The sequence below is a fragment of the Beta vulgaris genome, chromosome 5 (assembly GCF_026745355.1).
Source record: "Beta vulgaris subsp. vulgaris cultivar EL10 chromosome 5, EL10.2, whole genome shotgun sequence".
NCBI classification, from domain to species: Eukaryota; Viridiplantae; Streptophyta; class Magnoliopsida; order Caryophyllales; family Amaranthaceae; genus Beta; species Beta vulgaris.
This window is the reverse complement of record NC_079206.1, coordinates 52,607,774-52,629,551: the sequence shown is the minus strand read 5'-3', so window position 1 is coordinate 52,629,551 and position 21,778 is coordinate 52,607,774. Positions and strand designations below refer to the sequence as shown.

The window sequence follows — 21,778 nt, the reverse complement described above, 5'->3', positions numbered from 1 at the left end:
TCACCGAGACCCGCTAAAAGTTAAGACCCCTTAAAGTTGGGACCTACACAGGTTAATCAATAGTTCAAACCTTTCAAAAATTATCGCCCAAAGTTCAGACCTCTATTTTTTCCTTAATAAAAATAAGTCTGCTGATTTCCCCTGTATCTAGTTGCAGTACATAGATTTGAAGCTATGTATGTTGTAAAGTGTTTAAGAATGTGAAAAAGCTAACCGAGTGATCTTGATATAATGATTGCTCATTTTGTCTCTTGACCAATTGATCGAAGTTCGATCCTTCAACCTTTGAAAATTGAAAGAGACTATTGATATGCCTTTTACCCCTAAGAGCAATCCCAATGGTGACCAAACCCATTACCAAAATCAGAAAATTTGGATTGAACAAAAAAAACATGGATCCCATTGGTGACATAAAACCCATCACCAAATGACAAAACATGTCATTGTTCACATGGTGAACAAACTCATCACCTCATGACTGCTGCCACGCAGCTTTGTTACACACAGCCAACCAGTGGCAAGCTGCTGTGTAATTTTGGGAAATTTTGTGGAAATTTCCACGGAATTTCCCAGAAAATCCCTATTTTTTTTAAAAAAATACCAAAATTCATATTTTTTCCCCTCTATAAAATGATACCCGTATTGATATATTTCAGAACAAAAAAAAAACACTTCTCCTCCTCACCTTTCTCTCTTTAAAAATATTTATACATCATAATTTATACTAATAACCCAATAATGATAATTAATTTTTGGTAATTAATTATTATAATTTTAAGTAATCATAAGATGATTCATTTTTATTTTTAATATGTAAATTATATTATTAATTGAAGTAGGAAAGAGAAATAGGAGAGAGAAAGTTGAGGTGGGGTAGTGAAAAGTAGGAGAGATAAAGTGGAGTTTGTTGGTTTTTTTAATCATGAGTGGAGTGGAGGTGATACATTTGTTCATGAAATGATCAAAAAATGAGTAAGTAGGAAAATTTGGTGATCAAACCCATCACCAAGGGAATACTCTAAGTGAAATACTCATAGTGAAGGAATCCGTCACTGCTATGAGCGGCATAATATTGGGTAGTTTAAATATCCACAAACTCATCAATCTAATACACAATCAATCAAAACAACATATCACTCAATACAAATTCTCATAATTCCTTCAAAGTTCCAAAGTTGAGCTATATATAAAACATTAAATAATCCCAAAACAAAACCATTCAAATCACTTGAAAACTCTTAAATTCACATTCATACATGATACATTAAAGCCTCATCTCCGGCGAAAATTGTCTCTCCTCGTCGCGAAAACTCTCATCGAAAACTCCTCCATTAAAGCCATTCACTCGTCAGCTTCAGATCTGAAATATTTTTTTTTTATTTATTTAGTCTATATATATGTTCAATTTTCGATTTTTTCAGATTTTTCATTTGTATACAATCAGATCTTGATTTTCGATTTTGAGATATGTTTATATCATTAACATTTTTATTTTACGTAGGTAGATTAGTTTTATTTTTTTGGATCTGGTTAATTTTTTCTTTTTGTACTTTTTGATTTGTAATTACAATTTGTTTCTATGTAGTGATATATACTTTTATATTTAATCTTTTGTATATTTAGTTGTTTGTTGTTTTTTTCATCATTTATATTAGATTTTGAGTCTTGGTTTTTCTATTTTATAGTTTTTTTTATATAAAATCTTTCAACTTTGATAGCAAAATTAAAAAAAAAAAAAAAATCACTTGTACAATACTTGTTGTTACGGTTTTGGAAAACAACCCCATCAATAGCTTGACATTTTTACGCTTTTGAGAGCCCCGTTGCTGCGATTTTGAGCAGGAACTGTAGCAATAGGTTACCCTATTACTGCTGTGCAAAGCCACCACAATAGGTAAATTACCTATTGCTGCGTCCTTAATTGCTGCGCGGCCAAAACCGCCGCAATAGGCCACATAATGACGCCGCAATTAGCATTTATTCTACTATTGTAGCCAAATAGGCTAAGTAACAATCGGTATCCACTTGGTATGCTTCAATGGTTTCCCAATGAAGGATGACCCGGTCGACCAAGCGATACCCTCCGTGGAAGGTGACTCGGTCGGCTTTAATAACCCTTAACGAGGGGTGACCTGGTCGGCTAAATAGTTTCCCCAAGAAGAGGTGATCTGGTCGGCCAAGTAGCTCCCTCAAGGGGAGGTAACTCGGTCGGCTTCAACAACTTTTGAAGAAGAGGACCCGATCGACCAAGAAATCCCTTCAAAGGGAGGTGACCCAGTCGATACCATTAATAATCAAAGGAGAGTAACCCGTTTGGTTAAGTAATCCCTCATGGGAGGTAACTCGGTAAGCCTAGGGGAATCCTGCGGAACCTCAGAATGCTTGTACCGCCACAGATGCACTTCACTAGGTCGACCGCGGTATTCCCACCTCCATGGCGTGGGGATAATTTTTTGAGCTCAATAAAGAGCCATCCCAATGCTTATGCCATGCCATCGGGAGTTACTAGACAGGTGACAAGATGGGTCCCACATGAGATTTGACATAGCTCTTGGTTATCTAAGGATCCACATATGGGGCTGGAAGGGCTAATTGCGTGAAAAGGCAACATAGCCATTCTTTTTAGGAATTCGCAATGCTATAAATACTAATTGTCTCATCCATGAACAAGTATTAAATTCACACCTAACAAACTATATCATACCTCTAGACTTTTTCTCTCTATCTCAACTAACTTGAGCGTCGGAGGGGAGATCCCGGAACAACCCTCAGGGTAGTCTAATATTGTCTTTCAGGTTTCCGACATACGAAAGATCAATTCAAGCAAACGTTCTTGGGGCTCACTCCTACTCGACACACTTCAGCAATCCTCAAAATCTAGACAGGAACGCAATGCATTGACGGCATTCCTTCTGAAATATCCAAATCGTTAAATAATGCCAAAAGAACTCGAACAACAAAGATGAATCTACAAATGGAAATCCAAAAACAATATGAAAACGGTCTTACTCGTCAATAATGCACAAGCCAATGGGAGGAACTGATGAATCAGTGTGGTGAAATTCAAGCCAGTCTACCTGGGAATAATAGTGGAAAATTGGACGAGGAAACTAGACAAGCCAATTTTAAAAAACTGGAAGTTCAGTTAAAGTTCTGGCAGCAGCGGGCAAAGAGTAAATCGAAGGCTTGGGAGGACACAAATACCAAATGGTTCTTCAGAAAGGCTAAAACCAGGAAAAATAGAAACGAAATTCTAATGCTTAAGACTCCGTCTGGGAGAACGGTCACCTCCAGCAATGACGTCAAGCAAGAATTGGTTCGACATTTCACAAGCATATACTAGGGAACCCAACGTGAAAATGACTATTGGGAAGAGCTTTCCACCATTCAGAATCTGATACCTCACATTACTCCTGAGCAACAATCGGATTTAGTAAAACAAGTCTCGAAGGAGGAAATTAAACATGTGGTGTTCCAGATGGGGAGTCTCAAAGCTCCAGGACCTGATGGAATCCCTGCCAGCTTCTACCAAAAACACTGGGAAATAGTAGGAGAAGATATCTATAAAGTCGTAAACCACTTTTTCTCCTCAGGATATATCCTCCAACAATGGAATACGACACACATCTGCCTAATTCCCAAGACGAAGCGCCCAGAAGAAGCAGGTCAATTCATACCAATAAGCCTATGCAACGTGATATACAAAATCATATCAAAAGTTATCACCAACAGGCTCAAACCTATCTTACGATCCATTGTCTCTCCCTACCAAAATGCTTTTGTCCCAGGCAGGCTCATGTCAGACAATTGTCTCCTCGCTCATGAAATAATCAATACTACTAATCAGCGGAAAAAAGGCAAGCAAATTTTTGCAGCACTAAAGATCGACATGTTTAAAGCATACGATAAGGTAGATTGGGATTTCCTTTTTTGGCTGTTGGAGCAGATAGGTATACCCGCCATATGTCGACAATGGATAATGCAATGTGTCACCACCGTGTCATATTCCATCATTGTGAATGGAGAACCTACGGAACGCTTCAAGCCTACCTGCGGACTCAGACAGGGAGATCCCCTTTCCTCTTATCTATTTATCCTATTCATGGATGTTTTATCTAAGATGCTCTCTAACGGAATTAACAAAAACCGGTTTCAAGGAATCAAATGCTCTAGGCAATGCCCGCCTTTGTCACATTTGTTTTTTGCAGATGATTCCTTAATTTTTTTCAAGGCTAATCCAGAAGCTTGTGCGGAGGTGAAGAAGACTTTATCAAAATTTAGCAGGCTTTTAGGCGAGGTGATAAATTATAATAAATCCCACATAATGTTCAGCCCTAATACCCTACAGGTTCAAAAGGTTATGAGAAGCATTATTGGTACACATCGGAGAACCTTGGGGAATATTTAGGGTGCAATATTGAGGTAGACGGAAGAAGCTCTCGGAAATTCCAACCTCTGATGAAAAGGTCGAAAAAAGAATCTCAAGCTGGCACCAATTTCGTCTCACATCAGGCCGTGTTATACTCATAAACAGCATACTGTCAATGCTCAGTCTAAATATACTAAGCGTTTTCCTCATCCCAAAGAAGACAGCTGATAAAATAAATTCGATATTTGCTAGATTTCTCTGGAGCGGGTCTCGAAGCTCCAATCCCATTTTCTGGAAAAGTATGAAAACGCTTGAACTTCCAAAAGGAGGAGGGCTCGGAATCAGAAACATCCATTTGTTCAATAAAGCACTGCTAGCAAAACAAGCACTAAGAATTCACGACTCGCCACAGTCTTTAATCTCTCAAGTCTTATGTGCCAAGTACAAGAACTCTCCTGTTAACGCAGCGCTGAATAAGATAAAACTGGGAAGAGCCTCCTAGGGTTTCCGAGGTCTTTACAGATCTATTCAAGATTGTCGGGAAGGATTTACTAGGCTCATTGGAGATGGATCAAACACTAATATACTAGATCAGATATGGCTCCGCGGGGAACCAATCCAATTCAAACAAGGGGTTACACTGGAGGCAGTTAGCGGTCAAAGGGTAAAGGACTTAATGTTCCCAAACCAAAAACGCTGGAACCACATCCGACAAATCTTTACCCCGGACACAGTGATGAGGATCCTCTCCACCCACATCCCTAATGAAAATATTCAAGATCGATTTGTGTGGAGCGAATCCAAGAATGGAGGTCTCAATGTAATAGGAGTTTACGCATTTTATCTTGACCAAAAAGGGTCCTTAGTGAATTCTCAAGATGCCAGGAAATTATGGAGCAAATTCTGGTCATCGGATATTATACCTAAATGGAAACTCTTCACCTGGAGATTACTTAACAATGCTCTTGCAACCAACAACAATCTTCAGAAAAGACAAATCCTGATCCAGGAAAGCTGTTACCTCTGTAGGAAGGATAACAAAACAGAAAGTTATCTGTTTCGAGACTGCAATATTTCATCACGAGTGTGGGCTTGCTCAACGTTAGGAATTAATGTAGGTCCAAGTTCTCAAATTCCCATAGGAGAATGGATAAGAAACTTCCTGCTTCTATTCTGGAAAGAGGACGGGATAAAATCAGATCGTGCTAAGGATTATGTAGCCACCCTCTCGGCTATCTGGATCCATAGAAACAACATTGTTTTCAGAAATCAAAAAGAGCACCCTACGACCATTCTAAAACATAAAGAGGAGCTTATGAGAGAACTAGAGCAAGGTGCCAAAATTAAAGAAAACGTTTACAATAGCCACGCTTCCAAGTCCAAGCAAGCAAATGAAAACACGGGGTCAAACTCCACATGGCCAAGAGATCTCTGTATCATTCTAGTGGATAGGGCTTGGAAACGATATAATAAGCAATTTCCAAGGTCAAGAATAGGGTGGGCAGCATATATGAACAACATCAAAATCTTCGAAGGAAGCGACCGAACCCTCTCAATATCCCCACTACAAACGGAAGCTCAAGCGATGTATCGAGGACTCAGTGAAGCTACTAACAAAGGAATCAGACAAGTTCAGATCCACTCGGATAATGCAGACCTTGTTCGAGCCATTAACAACAAAGATCAACCATTCGACATTTCTTCCTTAGACCAAGACATTAAAGCCATATGTAGTAAGTTTAGCTTATGTAAAATACGAAAGGTGAGTAGGACAGAGGTTATCCCAGCGCATAATCTAGCAGTAGCAGCTAGACAAGGTAGCATAGTTACTTAATTTGTTTGTTTGTCCTTGTCGTCAAAAAAAAAACACACGAGTCTTTACCATCATGCAATTCCAAAATACCTAGATGGTCCATAATAAGTTGATCCCGTTTATCAAATTCTCACTAAGAGAACACAAATATCTAGTGTGTGTTCTTGCTCGAACCAACCAAACCCCATTCACCCAATTCGAATTAGTGTAAAACCTTCAAAAGTGTAAGTCTGTGACACCTTATTTAACTTTGTTGATTTTTAGGATAAATTTTTAGGGATGAATATACTACAAACTACGTAGTTGTTTCCTTGACATATATATACATTGAAATTTGATCTTCTTAGAATATATGATCGAGCAATGATTTGGTTGGCAACAATATAAAAAGTACAACCTCCTAAAAAGTTCTATATGTCACAAAATGAAGGAAGTTGCTTATCTAGTTCTCTAGATAGGAGGAAGAATTTCCTATAAAATAATTTTGGATTTTGCTATACGTTGCCATATTGTTACCGTGTATCTCCTCGAATTTCAGTATAAAAGTATGAGATTTTCCTTCTCTTTCTTCTCCATTTCCCCATTCCCTCCTTTATCCCTTACCATTCCTCCTCACCACTTCCATTCCCTCTCATCTCTCATCTCTGTTATCCCTTGGATTTTCTTCCATTTCCTCCATTGAAGGACCACAAGATCTCAAGTTTTCCCTGCAAACTCATTTTTTCCAGCGATTTCAAGTTCTCGAACCATCTTATCATATCCCGCAAAAAATGCGTAATTTTTTTTGGAATAACACTAATGTAATGTCTTGAACCTACAATATGACATTTCGAACAACTTAGTACAGAGGTCACGCCGACCAATCAACGATTTAGGGTACAGGGGCGACCCCCCTCCCAAACCTGTGATACATGGGGTTTAGTGTAACAATATGTTTAGTCCCTATTTCGATCAATTTTGTTTAATTTAATTAAATTACCTCAGACTAGAGTAAGTGAATAATACTTGTAGGACATTGACTTGGAATTGCCAAAAAAACACTTAGGCGCATACCATACACCCTTGGCCATAGGTTCAAGCTCCTATTGTACACGTTTAGGTAATTTCTCGGCAATTTCAAGTCATTATAGACCGAGGTGTTTTCCACGAAAAAAAAAATTACACTAAGCTTTTCAGGTGATATGAAGAGGTGGTCGGAATTGGGGTGTTAGCAACAAGGTGTCGAAAAACTTTGAAGTTGCGGGAAAATGTGAGCTCGTTGGGAAATGTAAGTACGCCCGGAAAACTTTGTGAGAAGGAGGAATGAAATGGGGTGGAGGGGGAACGAGGGATGAAATGGGGGAATGAAGGAGGGAATGAGAGGAATGGAGGTAAATTTCATAGAGGTGGGACCGTTATGTATTTAGGGTGTTAGTAAGAAAAACTAGGAAGATGTTTAATCGTTCAAATAATTTTTCATGGACACTGCAACTTCTTTGGGAGTCATAGTTCCCGCATCTAATCGAACGATCACTTATTACTTCATCCACTATTAAATAAATGACCATGAGAGAAGTTGGGGGAATACTAGAGAGTCTAGAAATAGAAAGTTAGGACCATTTGTTCAACCAATTAAATTTGATATTAGATAAGTAAGTGAAACAATTAAATGATGACAAATATGTAATAAATGAAATTTATTTTTACGACTTTAATTGTATGTCACTTAATGTGACATTTCCCTAAGAGAAAAATGTGTCACTTATTTTTTAAAAAAAAAAAATTGAAGAAAGAATTAAGTAAAAATGAATATGATGATTTCCCATGTATCTAGTTGTAGTACATAGATTAGAAGCTATGTATGTTATAAAGTTGTAAAGTTTTTAAGAATGTGAAAAAGCTAACAGAGTGATCTTGGCATAATGATTGCTCATTTTGTCCCTTGACCAATTGATTGGAGTTCGATCCTTTAACCTTTGAAAATTGAAAAGGACTATTGATATGCCTTTTACCCCTAAGTAAAATATTCATAGTGAAGGAATCCGTCACTGCTATGAGCGACATAATATTGGGTAGTTTAAAAATTCACAAACTCATCAATCTATACACAATCAATCAAAACAACATATCACATTAATACAAATTCTCATAATTCCTTCAAAGTTCCAAAGTTGAGCTCTATATCAACCCATTAAATAATCCCAAAACAAAACCATTCAAATCACTTGAAAACTCTTGAATTCACATTCATACATGATACATTCATTCATTCATGTTTGCAAAATCTTGTCCAACAAAGCAGTAGCAAGATGAGCAAACCCATCAACCTGAGAATAATTCATTATCAGTTCAACAACATTGTCTTTCGCCTTCAAACTTTCTCTCACCTCATTCCCCCCGCACTCCCATAGATAGAACAAACCCGTAATCGCATACTTGACGGTATTTCGCACAGGACTAGAAAGACACCCAATTAACGCCGTAACTCCGTCGCAATCAAAAACAATCTTCGCATTTTGTGGGTCGGCGACGGCGTTGCAGATTCCGCCGGCGCCGAACTCAATGAGACGCTCGTTAGGCTCAGTGAGACAGTCGAGAAAAAGCTCCAAAATGTTGAGATCTCGAAGAATGGCGAAATTGTAAGGATCGTAAGCGAAGTTGGCTAAATTTGCTACGGTTTTTTCCTTGGTTTCTTCGGATGTTGTGGGATTTTGGAACTGGGTAACTAATTGTTGGAGGTATTGTTGTCTGGAAGTTCCGTATTTGCCTGTTCTCTCTTCTTGACGTTTATCGTTCGTGAACATATTTTGGTTTGATTTTCCGGTGATGGGATGATGATATTGATAAGAGTTTTTTTTTAAAACTAGTAAGCGCTAGATCCTCTGCTTCTATTGTTTTCCTACTGTTTTTTATTTATCTTCACGGTTCCAAGTTCCAATAATGAACTTTTTTTTTGCCGATGTTGTGATCAAATTGTGGGCAGGCCGCCTCAAAATAAACATTCGACCTATATTAATTGGGGTGGTCCGGGCCGGGCCAAAGTTTGCGTCAATATGTTGTGTCCAAATCCGTTATTTTGGGCCAAATACAGCGGACTTTTCGGACCAAAATGACCTTAGTAAAAGTTCAAACTAATTTTCGAGCTACCCAAACCTGTCTTAGAAAAACTAAAATCGAACTGAATTAAATTGGACCAGACCCAAAAATTATGCTCAAGTTCGGGCTTTTTCCCGGGGATAGGTCGACCTTGATCAGCTCTAGGCTGATCAATCAAATTGGTATTAAAAAAAAGAGAAGTCTTAGATGGTGATTTTGTGTGCTTTAACAATAGCAAACTCAATAAAGAGTTTTTGTACTCTAATTTTCTCTCCCTTTTGATTTCCTTTTATACGACATAATAACCCAAACTATAATTATAATCTGTGTTAAGAAAATTTAAAAAATATTGAGGCACTAGAAGGGCATAACCATATGGGTGGGAAGGTTTACATTAATACTAGTCATATATGTACGATGCGTACGAAGATATATAAAAATCTTGTGATATATATTTTTTCTTTAAAAAAATCCAAAAATTAGAAAAGATGTAAATGCAATTCTTCAGTTTACGATATTTATTTGTCCTTTTTTATGTTATAAAAAACCAAAATTTGGGGAAGTTATAGCTATTTTTATAAACGAGGGTAGACATTAAGTCCTCCATTCTTCCAATGTATAATAAAGATAACAAATTAATAATATTATGTTTGAGTTTTAGAAAAATACAATATCAAAAGTTAATTTTTAACAAAAATTTAGGCCTATATGATCCCAAAGCTTTTTTATACCAATTTGTTAAAAAAACCTCTCTTTTTAATACTTGTTTGTTGCTTGTGACTTTAATTCATGAAATGCAATAAGAAAAAGGCATAGAGGAATTAGGATTGACTTAAGTAGTGAGTTTTCTCATCTTATCTAGCGAAATTTAGGATTAAATTCCTACCTCCAAATATTTGCTTAGAATTTAGGATGTGGGGGAGGGGTTGGGGGTCTTTGGGGTGTTTGGCTTATAATAGGCCTCTAGGTTCGACCCCTGTACTTGGACAACCAAGAGGATTTTTCTTAACTTAAAAATAAATTCGAAAAAGAATAGTCCCAATATACACGTTGGGAAATTGGGGATAGTCACTCTACTCTTTTTTGAAAGGAATATTCCTAATTTTATTTTATCTTTTTAAAATAATTCCATATCCGGCCAAACTATATACTTTATAGTACATAGAAAAATTAGCAATATGGGGTACTTTGTGAAAGTCCTCATAAAAGTCTCGATTATTTCAAAAAAATCCAAAGTCGGTATTATTTTGATAACATAAGTCTTTTGACAACATTATAGAATAACTGTCATTAATTTATCTTATATTATAGGATCTTACTATCCTACGATTCGATACTACTGATTCGAACCTACCAATCCTTCCGATCCAAATTAGAATCTCGATCTTGATAACATTGGTTACTATGCTATCATATATGTCTTTTTTTCATTTGGTCGAAAATAGATTTCTACAATATTATTGTATATAAACACTTAGAGTTGGTCTTATAAAAGACCGTCTAATTTTAATTTAAAATTAGGCAACATATTAAGCTCAATAGAAAGAAGATAAGTAATGGGCTTTTTGAATAAAGTGATGGGCTTTTTGAATAAAGTGATAAACTTAAGTTAGTCTAATTTTAACATAAAATTAGACCGTCTCTTTTAATAACTTGTGAAACAGTTATGACTAAGACCTTTACCACATTGATAAGACTTTAAAGAAAACAATATTTCCTCGGTCTTAAAGAAAAATATATTTATTCTGTTTTTTTAATTGTACCATGCATATCTCTATTACATAATGGAAGGGGGAGCAACAGTGTCCTCTTTTGAACTGACTATTTTACCCCCTTCCCTTTCTAAATTACAAAAAGAATCTCAATACCAAAATGGGGGTCAAACAAAGCCACCGGAAATTAATTTCAACAATCACTCAGAAATCACTTATATGAGGAAACTTTACAAATCACTCATAGAATTGAGAAAATCACGTTGTAAAAATCATGCAAATCACTCAAATGATCAGAAAACTTTACGAAACCTAAAAATTAACGTACAAACTAAAACTAATACACTACGACGTCAATACATACAAAAACATTCACAAAATTCACTTACAAATCATTGTTCTCAAAAACCATTCACAGTTACATACTCACATACAAAAATTACCTATAAACACAAATCTGAGAAAAACATAAGATTTTTACACTGATATCACACATTCGTCCATCGTCGATTTGCGAACTTTCAAACAGGTACATAATTTTTTTAATCTTCAAAGTTATTTCACATTAGTCGACTGTTATGTAATTGAAAAAATGGAGATAATAGAAATTAGTTGAAAAGGGCTTTATATAATTAGACTTAAATTTGATTCATTTTCATATAAAATCTGAAAACAAGAAGTGTATGAAATTTGATTCATTTACGACACTGATGAAGAAGTTACAAATTTAGTTCTTTTTTTTAAATTCCAATATAAATTTTTGCCCAAAACTTTTGCAAAATATCCATGTTCAGAAATAAATTTTGAAAAACAAACAATATCAAACCTTTTTGCGAACAACTTTTGCAAAAATCCATTTTCAAAAAAAAAATTACATTAATTTGCGGAAACAAATTGTGTATGAAAAATTTAAAATATCACTTCACCTATAATTGAAACTCAAAGTGTTAAAATTTAGAGAAGGAAAAAAATAAAAAATGACCATTTTATGCGAAATCAAATTGTGTATGAAAAACTTAAAATTTTATTTCAAATATAATTGAAACTCAAAGTGTTAAAATTTAGAAAAGGAGACAAATTAAAATGACCATTTCATGCAAAATTAAATTGTGTATGGAAAAAGTTAGACAAGAAAAAAAAAATTGAAATTGTCTTATACTTTTCGGTTACATCTTTGGGATCATAAAGAAATTACTGAAATCCATATCAAAAACTATTATAAATTACAAAAATGAATAAAACAAAAAAAAAGAACATAAAGATATTTAGTAAAGAACATCATACTGATTATAAAAGAACATGCGCATATAAGACTTGAGAAACAAAAAAGTATTCAAAATCACAAAAATGAATAACAACATAAAAAGAACATGAAAAAAAATCTTATTCACAAAATGGAGGTGAACTTAGGCTCCGTTTGGTAGGGCGTAAAACATTTTCAGTGTAAAATGATTTTCATGGAAAACAATTTACAATGGAAAACACAATTCCTAAATTAGTTTTCCGTTGTTTGGTTTGATGTAAGAAAAATGATGAAATGAAAGGAAAATAAAAGGGAAAGTAAGGAGGTAGTAAGAGGAGTGTACAAGAGAGATAAGGAAAATAGTTTTCCCTTCATTTTGAAAGGAAAATGGTTTTCCATCATTGGGAGAGTAATTTTACCCCAAGGAAAAATGGTTTTACACTCTTTTGCCAACCAAACAATGTAAAATCGAAAATAGAGGAAAACAGTTTTTCGGGAAAACGTTTTACGCCCTATCAAACGGAGCCTTAAATACTAACTTGCATTTTCAGTTTGTTTACTACTTAGTATTAGGCCTAAAAATATCATCGCACTCATCGCGTGCACAAAAGGCTAGTTTACTATAAACTTGCCACTATCGACATGATTTATTTTGACTTTTCTCTGTATGGTTTAATTATACGTAACACAAGTATTTTCGAAATTGTTAATTGGTCAATGAATTAAAATCTCGGGTATCTCGCGTCAAAAAAAATCTTGGGTACCCTAACAATATAAATAACAATCCACAATTCCACAATAAAATGAATTCAATGTTGCCAAAAAGAACAAAATGAATTTAAAGTGGAAGTTATTACACAGCATATATGTTTAATTTTCAACAAAAAAACAAACAAAAAAGCATATATATTTAGGACCTGTTCTCCCCCAGCTTATTTTCAGTTCAGTTCAATTGAATTCAACTCTACTCTGGACAATACTTTTACTTTGACATATCACTATTCATTTCAATTCAATTCAATTGTTTCATGCTGAAGAAAACAGACCCTTAATGGGGTAAGGGAACAAGTATTAAAGAGAAACCTTGAAAGAGTGTCCACTATTGACTATACTCCTAAGCTATTGCCTATTGGTTTGTTTGTGAGAAAACCAAATTCCAAATAGAGAAATTTGTTTGGATGGGGTAACTCCTTTTTATGTATATACAGTAGTTCTTTATTACCGAATAAAGGTGAGAAGACACCTGATATCAATATAACAGTTTCAACTCCTCAAAAAAAATGTAACAGTTCAAAACGCAGTAATAAAACCATGGACGGAGATAATTTTCCTAGCTCCAAAACGATACATTTATGTCGAAGCAAGGCCTCGTATTAATATTAACGTAAATACTTCCTCCGTTTAGAAATAGTTGCACCATTTCTATTTTGTGCACTATTCACATCTTACACTTAGATTGTCTTTGGTGATTTATATCTTAGGAAAAACATAGTCATGTGGGATCTTGTTAGATTTGTCTCGATGTAAATTTTTTTAATATAAACTTTTTATAATTTTTACTTATTGATAATTAAAGATATTAATGGTTGAAATCATACATCGGCATGCGTGAAAAGTAGAAATGGTGCAACTATTTCTAAACGGAGGAAGTATACTATAACAGATTCGTACTTGTAGAAGCAATACACAATGTTTATAAATTGACTTTCTTTGAATTCACTACACAAAAATATCTATTGCCAAAATAATATCTAACATAAATACTACTTATTAGACAAAGTAATATAAGCACGATCATCTCCTTTTCTCAAATGCGAGAACTTAAACTATATGATCAAGTATCTTCAAAGAGCTTCATGATACACATGTGCATACAAGTTCAGTTTGGTGGGCATCAACAGATGTTTCTTGCTAATTCGAGTACTTGGATATCAGCTTGTCGACATGGATGATGATGTCATCAATACGTGGACGAACAGCAGCTTGAGGCTGAAGCATCCAGGTCACAAATTGGTGAAGTGTGTCAGGATACGGCGGCTTTGGTCCTGCTGGCCATTTTATTTGCACATTTACAATCGCCAATTGTAGGCTTCCTCCAGCTTCTCCCAATGCATACTCAAAGGGGGAGACACCATACCTACAATCAGCAATGCAAGTAAGAAATATCACCATCCTCCTTTCAAAAAAAACAATATCATCATCCAAAATCACATCACTGAGTTGGGACTTGGGATTTCTCTATCTCCCCCCCCCCCCATTTCTAGGGGAGTCAAGCTAAGTGTTCTGAATTTTACCCAACTACTCGACAGAACACTAACCCGACTTAGCTAGCCATAGTAATCTTTTTCTTCATCCGCACACTACAGCTACCGCGCTCTCCTTCTCTTACTTCCTCTAGTCTCTCTAATGTATTTCCCTTTGTCTAGGCAACATGAATAGGGATTTTCTTTTTTCTTTCTTCTCTCGGCATAATGGCATTTAATGGTTGTGTCATCTTCCACATCAATCTAGAATCTGAACAGAGAGTGAGAGAAGGAAAGAAAACCCAGAAACCCCTTCCATTGAGCAATTATATCCGATATATCTCTGAAATTCAACCATTGCATATCCTTAATCAATTCCTTTATTTCCAGATTTACAGAACCTCCACCTTTTAGAAATCAACATGAAACCCAAAGGCCCCAAAATGTCAATCTGCTTTTCTTAAAATCAAACATCGCAACCCATGATTATCAACAACAAAATATCTCAAGAAAATCAACCAACCGCAATACTAAATTAATCTCTTAACTCAACCAGATTATCACAATAATTTTAGATGCACTCTCATGTCTCTGTAATGAATTAAGGTAGATGACAGATCAAAAACGTAGATTATGAGAGTGAGAAGGATGGTTAAAAAGAAGAACAAGCAATTATATGATTGAATTGATGATCAAATTACCGATTACAACCTAGCCACTCTTTCGAGAGGAATGGCACTCTCCCAAGCTAACACTACTAATTTCTCACCACAATTTTCAACATGTTTTCTTTCTCCCTCATATACCCTATTTATAGAGTTTCTTCCCTTCTAGCCCTCTAACTTACTTCACAAGCTACTATAAAATTAACTAATTATGTAATACCAAAAGTACCCCTCTCCCTAAGTTGATTCATCAGTCTCATCCCACTAAGAAATGTGTAAAATAAAGTATGAAAAGACAACTATCTCCGCCAAAACACTTGGCGACAAGGTAAGGCGCTGACAACAAGAAATATAGGGCAGCAGTGCTCAGCACATCACCTGAGAGAGGGAGCTGGTAATTGGTTTGGTGAAGACTAAGGGGTGTAAAACCAGGCAAGGAAAGAGAGAAAATGGCAACTACTATTGAGCAATAAAAGTAACTCTAGTTAGTTTGATATGTTTGTGAGGGTAAATGGGCCATTAAATCTGCTTGGTAAGGGTGTAAGGGTCAAAGAACCAGCTTGTTAGTTGGCTACATATTTTAGCCATTTAGAGTTTTATATTTGGTGTAGGGCCATAGAGGAAGGGAGATGGAGGAGAGGAAGTGAAACATTGAAGCCAAAGGAATTCTAATTTATCGTACTTTTGGAGATTAGTTTAGGACTTGTGCATGCACAAATTTAAACTTAATAGAAAATAGCAGAAAATTTCCGTTGCCAGTAGATTTTCAATTGTGACTGAAGATCCTCTCTTGTCCCATAAAATCAAGCAGCAAATATTGAAATAAAAAAATGACTCCACGAATAAAGATTATAACAGACAGAACAATCTACAGTACAATTGAATAGGTTGCACTAGGGCAAGCAAAGTTAAGATGATAATATAAGATGCAATATGATCTTCACAGAAAAGGCCGCAACTATATTTTCAGAAATAGTACTTACATTATTCCATATAATGTGCATCCCAGCGACCAAATGTCAGTTCTTTCATCGATATTGCTCTGACTTGGACAATCCCAAAACTCAGGAGCGCGAAATGGGGCAGAACAGTGCTCAGCTGCCCATTCCTGCAAAATGAAAGACCAAACTTTAAAGCCAATTTACCAACTCCCACGATGAAAGTGACAACTGTAGATGTCAAATCCTTAATACAAGAAAACCATCTCAGTTTGGTATAAACTATAAAGCCAGGAGGTGCCAGAAAAGGTAAGCATTGTCCATCTCATGAAATGAATAAATATTCATGTACAGTTGTGACTTGTGAGATAGACACAACGGATACAAAAACAGCCTTCCAATACATGCAAAAAGTTGCCTCAGAAAGAAGACCAAGGAGTCAGTATGTTTCAAGTCATTTACTTCACTCAATTTTGCTAAAGTTAACAAAGATTAGGTTATCAGAGAACAAAGTCGAATTAGTGTTGGAACTTCAAGAGAGAGAACCAAAATAGATTCAACAGCCAAGAAAAATCAAATAGAACCTGAAGCTGCAGTGCTTCTGCACGTGACTGAATTTGCCTTCGAGCAGGGCGAGCACTTCCAAAATCCATCAATACGGCTAGTGGTGCCTGTCCCTTTCTGTGTTTGATTAGAACATTGCCAGGTTTGACATCATTATGTGCATATGGAGGATCAAAACTGTGCATGTGTTTCAACCCTGCACAAAGCTGACAAACAAGGATTTCAATATAAACCTGTAATGATGGTGCCTTGTATTGATTTCCAATTTGTGCAACCATAGTCAAGCTGGAATTTCCAGGTTTGCTATCAATATAGGCAAAAGGCTGAGACAATGTATTGTGAGTTTAATTTAGACTTCTACCGGTGCACAACAGACAAATGGAACTTATATATTTTTGAACACTCAGCTATTAAGAAAAGAGGGGGAGAAAAAGGAAATAAGGTTTTTTTAACAAAGTTTGTACCTAATATGACATATGTTCAGCAGCAGCTCTAACATTGCCAGTCATGCTGAATCTCGAGAACACCCTATCTAAATTATAATATATTGTTTGCATTACACTAAATATAATAAAGAGAATGAGCTTATATAAAAAAAAAATGAAGAAGCAGCCAGAACTTCTCTCAAGACGGAGATGTTAAGGGTAACTGGCTAACTGCTATGATACGGCTCAGAAAGTAGTTCATGAATGTAATTATCATCACCTGTCGAAATATTTGGAGGACATCCACAGTTGAAAAAAATTCCTTTTGAGCTTTCATAGCTGTCGTGTTATCCAGCAAAGTACCATCCAAATGAACTGGAAATAACAGATATGCTTCATGTTTCCAAGATTGTTCCTGAGTGGCCTAACAAGGTGAAGATTTAATTTAAAGAACAATCTGCGCAGATTTGATCCAGATGCACAAAATGCAAAACAGGGATAACATACGCTGTTATGAGGTAAGAAAACCATCATAAGCAACTTTATTGAAACAAGCAGATATGATCCAGATGCACAAAATGCAAAACAGGGATACCATTACACTGTTATGACTTTATGAGGTAAGAAAAGTAGAAAACCATCATAAGCAACTTTACTAAAAAGCAACCAAGCACCAAAAGTTGAGGACAATGTGATACTAAGAGGAAGTGTACTTGAAATGAAAGTGTGAATTTCCCTTTGTAACAACTAAACAACCCAAAAAGGAAAAGTAAGAATTAAGGTACAGAGGGAGTGTACAATGCTATAACAGATCTTCCATGTTACCCATCAGATTAGCTAAAAGTAGGTACCACCTGGCTTATTCTCTACACATTTGACTTTTTTTTCAATAAGTTTATATTATTCAAGTTCGAATAAGTTTGGTAACACTATTCAGGCAAGTTCACATAAGTAATTTACCCATGAGCAAAAAATGCCCACCCCCCCCACTTTCACCAAAACACCAAAGTATAATCCTATGTAGATTACAAATAGGATCATGCCATCTGAGGAACATTTACAAGGTAGTGACCTTGCTGATGCAGACCTTACATAAGAAATATGTAACTTCTCATAACAAAATGCAATTATGCACTAGAAAGAAGAAGACAAATCCTCTTTGACATATCAACATTACGGGACACTCGAGGTAAGCTAGACACCGACATCAGCATTAACTCACATATAGATTTTTAGCACTGAGAACGATATCCTCCAAAACTCAAAAACACTAGTAAAAGTTTGTGAACAATAAAAATTTGCAACTGTATTTCAAACAGCGAATCTTGAGTCTTGCTTCATGAGAGTTCCCATAATCAAAACAGATGTATTATAAGACCTCATGACTCAGAGTTAGAGATTCACACTATTATGACATCAGAAGTACAAAAGATAAGACCATGACTTATACAGTCAGTAGTACTTATGATATGAAATCATTCAAAAGTTCTTACAGGTAATTACTGCCAGAAGTAAATAGGATAGAGAGTAAACTCAGGCAATAACAGTTTTAGAGTCTTTAGGCTGCTGTCAGAGAGAAAAATGATGTTTAATCCTTCTAAATCCCACTTATAGGCACATTAAAAGGCCATAGACCACCATTCCCACTCACTACATGGAAGTCACGTACATAAATTCTATTCCAACTAGCTAAATGATAATACCTATCCTCAATTTTACTGTTGAGCAAACAACCCTATCAAAAAGGAAAGAAATGGAAAATAGCACCCCCAGACATTAGTTTTCCTTTAGAGACAATCAAGGAATAGCAGAAGAGTACAACAAAACTTGGGCAGACCAACATCAACAGCTATTGTGGTCTCCACCGTTAAGATGAATCAGTGATATTTTCTCAAATCGGTACCATGGATAAACAGTACTAATCACCACAACAGTTGTCCTGGAGTTGTTGAAAAAAATTGACATCCCTCAAAGCATTCACAAAAGGTGCAGCTAGTGCAGCATTGTTTGAATAACATTCTTATATTGACCATGGTTTCATAAACTTTGTTTTCATGTTATACATGCATATATACTTCCAACACCTTTTCTTATTAGTTTAAGAAGAAATGAGCAGCTCTAAGCAATTGTAAACACAAACACGTGAGTCAACAGAGCACTGAAGCTTACAACAGATTATTCAGTCACGTCATAGCTTACAACGGACACTGTAGTGAGATTCAGGATTCACGCTACACAAAGATTCAACATCTAGATTTATCAATGTGATGTAATTTAAGTCCACTACATATTGGCCTTTACATAACATGATGCCTTAACTTGATTTTATGATATCAAGAGAGCATCAAGTATCCATATAGTTAAACCAGATGTCACATACTCGACCAGGCCTGCATCTCATGATGGATTGATTAATCAAAGCAGATAAAAAAATATCAAAACCTTTGGCACGCGATATAGAAATATAGAACTTATGAAGCAGGTTACAAGTTGGGCAAGTGTGTTCATCCAATAACATAGAGAGGCTTAATAGACAGCTATTCACAAGAGTGAACCGCAATGTCGGTCAACATACTACAGACCACCATCAGCATGATAAAAGAGAAATCCAACACTAGAAGCACGGGAATCCGGACACAACTTGTATTAAGAATTGCGCCATATATAAACCTTGTGGGACGGGAATGGGAACGAGCTAAAAGGCAGTTAATTTACCTTGACTTTGATAATAGCATGATCAAGAAGGGGTAGCAAATTGGGATGATTAAACAAAGAAGAAACACGGATCTCTTCCCTCACCAATTCCAGCTGCTCAGTGTTCTGAATCAACACTTTCTTCATAGCATAAGTCCCATCATCTAAAACAAAGCTCATTCCCAATTCACATCACATATCACAAAGTCAAAATCAAACAAACACATCTCCAAAACCCAAACCCCATGAGAATCATCCAAAAAAAGAACCCAATTCCTCAAACATCCACAATTCCAAAATCAAACAACAAAAACTCAATCAATCCAAAAACTAACAACTACCCACAAAATCCCATAATTCATACTATCAATCTCAACATCCCATTTCATAAAAATACATGCAAAATCAAAGAAATTGTCCAGAAATTTGCATACCTGAGAGAAAAGAAGGGTCTTTGAGCTTGTTAGAAAGGCCAGCAGAAGCAGCAGAAGCGTCGGTAACAACTTCTTTGACCAAGTAGACATAAGCGAACCCACCTTCACCAAGCTGTCTTACGATCTTGAATCTATTTTCGTTGATCCAAACATCCCCACCTCCATTAACAGCATCATATAATGCATTTAACCCAGAAAATGAACATCCCATGTTTTTTTTTTCTTTCTTCTTCTTCGATTTATTTTTCTTTGTTGCGACTCTCAGTGTTGGGATCACACAGTTTTTTTTAATTTTTTTTGTCTCTTTCTCTCTCTTCCCAAGAGCCTCACTGTGAGAATGCACAGATCTTCTTGGTCCTATGAGTAAAATTTTCTTTCAGAATTGACGGGTTATTCATGTGCTATAGTAGTGATTTTTAATTGATTTGGATGGGTTTTTGAGGTGATTAATTATAATTGGATGATGATGAATTGATGATGTGTTTTCAAGTTCAACTGTTTATTAATGTTCAAGATCTACGCACAACACAACCCATGTGGGTGAAATGGGTAAACGAAAATGACGCTATCCCCGGAGTCCAACAACTTGGGGTCTTAGCCCATAACTAGAGATGGACAAGAATCAGGTCTGGGTCGGCTCCAACTGAATCTTAAATTCGGACCCTAAATTTTTTGTGGACTCAGATCTAGGGTCCATGTCTATTTTATTTTTTTGTCAAATTTTCAGCATTATTAATATTTCATGACGAAAAATTATTATCTAGAAAAAGGACCAACATTAAGGAAGCAAAATAAATATGAAATTTTAGTGTAAAGTCCACATAAACTAATCAGTAGTATGCATTACTTGTGTTTTCTTGTTGCATACTTAATCAGTAGTTTAGTTACTTCAGTACAATGTGAAGAGAATCACAACATTCACATGATTATGTCGCCTATTAAAGGAATTCAAAATCATGTCTTTTCTGCAGTAATCTCGACTTGATTTCTTTTGAGATTTCATTAGCTGAAAATTGGAATTAAGGGTAATAATGTAGTTATTGACATGTGAAATTAATTATTTAATTTTAGGAAAGTTTGTTAATAAATACTACACTTTAAGCACTTTTTTGAAATAAAAATTATTATCAACTTTATGCCAGTTCTTTTGAAATCATTACCACTTAATAATTTTTCGCAAACCCCACGAAACTCACTACCCTTGCAATCCCCTTCTCTCTTCTAACCATCATTACGAGATGGTGGTAGTTTCATAGTTGGTTAGTATTGTGGTGTAGGTTGCTTTTTTTGGTGAGCGAAGGTGGTGGTTGTTTCGTAGTTGGTTAGGGTGGTGTGGTGGGATGATTGTTGAGTGGGTGGAGGTGGTGGTGTGGTTTGTAATTGGTTATAGTGGTGGGTGGGTCGATTTTTGGATAGGTGTGGGGGGGGATGGTAGTGGTGGCAACGGTGGCAAGCATGATTTTGCATGTGGTAGGGGCGGTGCTGGTGGTAGGGAAGGGCTAAATCGTAATTTTACGTGCCACTAACAGAGCAAAACTAACATTTTTTTCCAATATTCTGTTAAGTGGTAGTGATTCCAAACAAATTTAGTCAACCTTGGTAT

General features: G+C 35.8%; 3 protein-coding genes across 4 annotated transcripts; 1 reads left to right on the top strand and 2 right to left on the bottom strand.

Annotated features, from left to right (window-relative positions):
- Positions 1-5,105: 5,105 nt before the first annotated feature.
- LOC104893961 (uncharacterized) lies at positions 5,106-6,203 on the top strand. Its single transcript, XM_010680104.1, has one exon. The coding sequence runs from the start codon at positions 5,106-5,108 to the stop codon at positions 6,201-6,203; it is 1,098 nt and encodes a 365-aa protein (XP_010678406.1).
- Positions 6,204-8,263: 2,060 nt separating this feature from the next.
- Positions 8,264-9,134, bottom strand: LOC104893949 (uncharacterized). Its single transcript, XM_010680091.4, has one exon. It carries the CDS (start codon positions 8,963-8,965, stop codon positions 8,432-8,434), a length of 534 nt encoding a protein of 177 aa, XP_010678393.1. The 5' UTR covers positions 8,966-9,134; the 3' UTR covers positions 8,264-8,431.
- Positions 9,135-13,883: 4,749 nt separating this feature from the next.
- LOC104893950 (uncharacterized) lies at positions 13,884-20,682 on the bottom strand. Of its 2 annotated transcripts, none has more exons than XM_057395170.1 (6): positions 20,176-20,682; positions 19,763-19,905; positions 17,328-17,462; positions 16,643-16,828; positions 16,104-16,228; positions 13,884-14,349 (listed from the first exon to the last, which is right to left on the bottom strand). In XM_057395170.1, exons 1-6 carry the CDS (start codon positions 20,384-20,386, stop codon positions 14,124-14,126), a joined length of 1,026 nt encoding a protein of 341 aa, XP_057251153.1. In that variant the 5' UTR covers positions 20,387-20,682; the 3' UTR covers positions 13,884-14,123. The 2 variants fall into 2 exon arrangements, with proteins under 2 accessions (XP_057251153.1, XP_010678394.1); XM_010680092.4 differs by having other exon boundaries at positions 17,328-17,471; positions 20,176-20,673.
- Between the last annotated feature and the right edge of the window lie 1,096 nt (positions 20,683-21,778).

Coding starts and splice junctions, on each gene's coding strand:
- LOC104893950 (XM_010680092.4), bottom strand. CDS start 20,386: ATGGGATGTTCATTTTCTGGGTTAAATGCATTATATGATGCTGTTAAT. Junction 16,829..17,327: donor TCCTCCAAATATTTCGACAG/GTGATGATAATT, acceptor CTTGTTTGTCAG/CTTTGTGCAGGGTTGAAACA. Junction 16,229..16,642: donor CAGAAGCACTGCAGCTTCAG/GTTCTATTTGAT, acceptor TTCATTTTGCAG/GAATGGGCAGCTGAGCACTG.
- LOC104893949 (XM_010680091.4), bottom strand. CDS start 8,965: ATGTTCACGAACGATAAACGTCAAGAAGAGAGAACAGGCAAATACGGA.
- LOC104893961 (XM_010680104.1), top strand. CDS start 5,106: ATGAGGATCCTCTCCACCCACATCCCTAATGAAAATATTCAAGATCGA.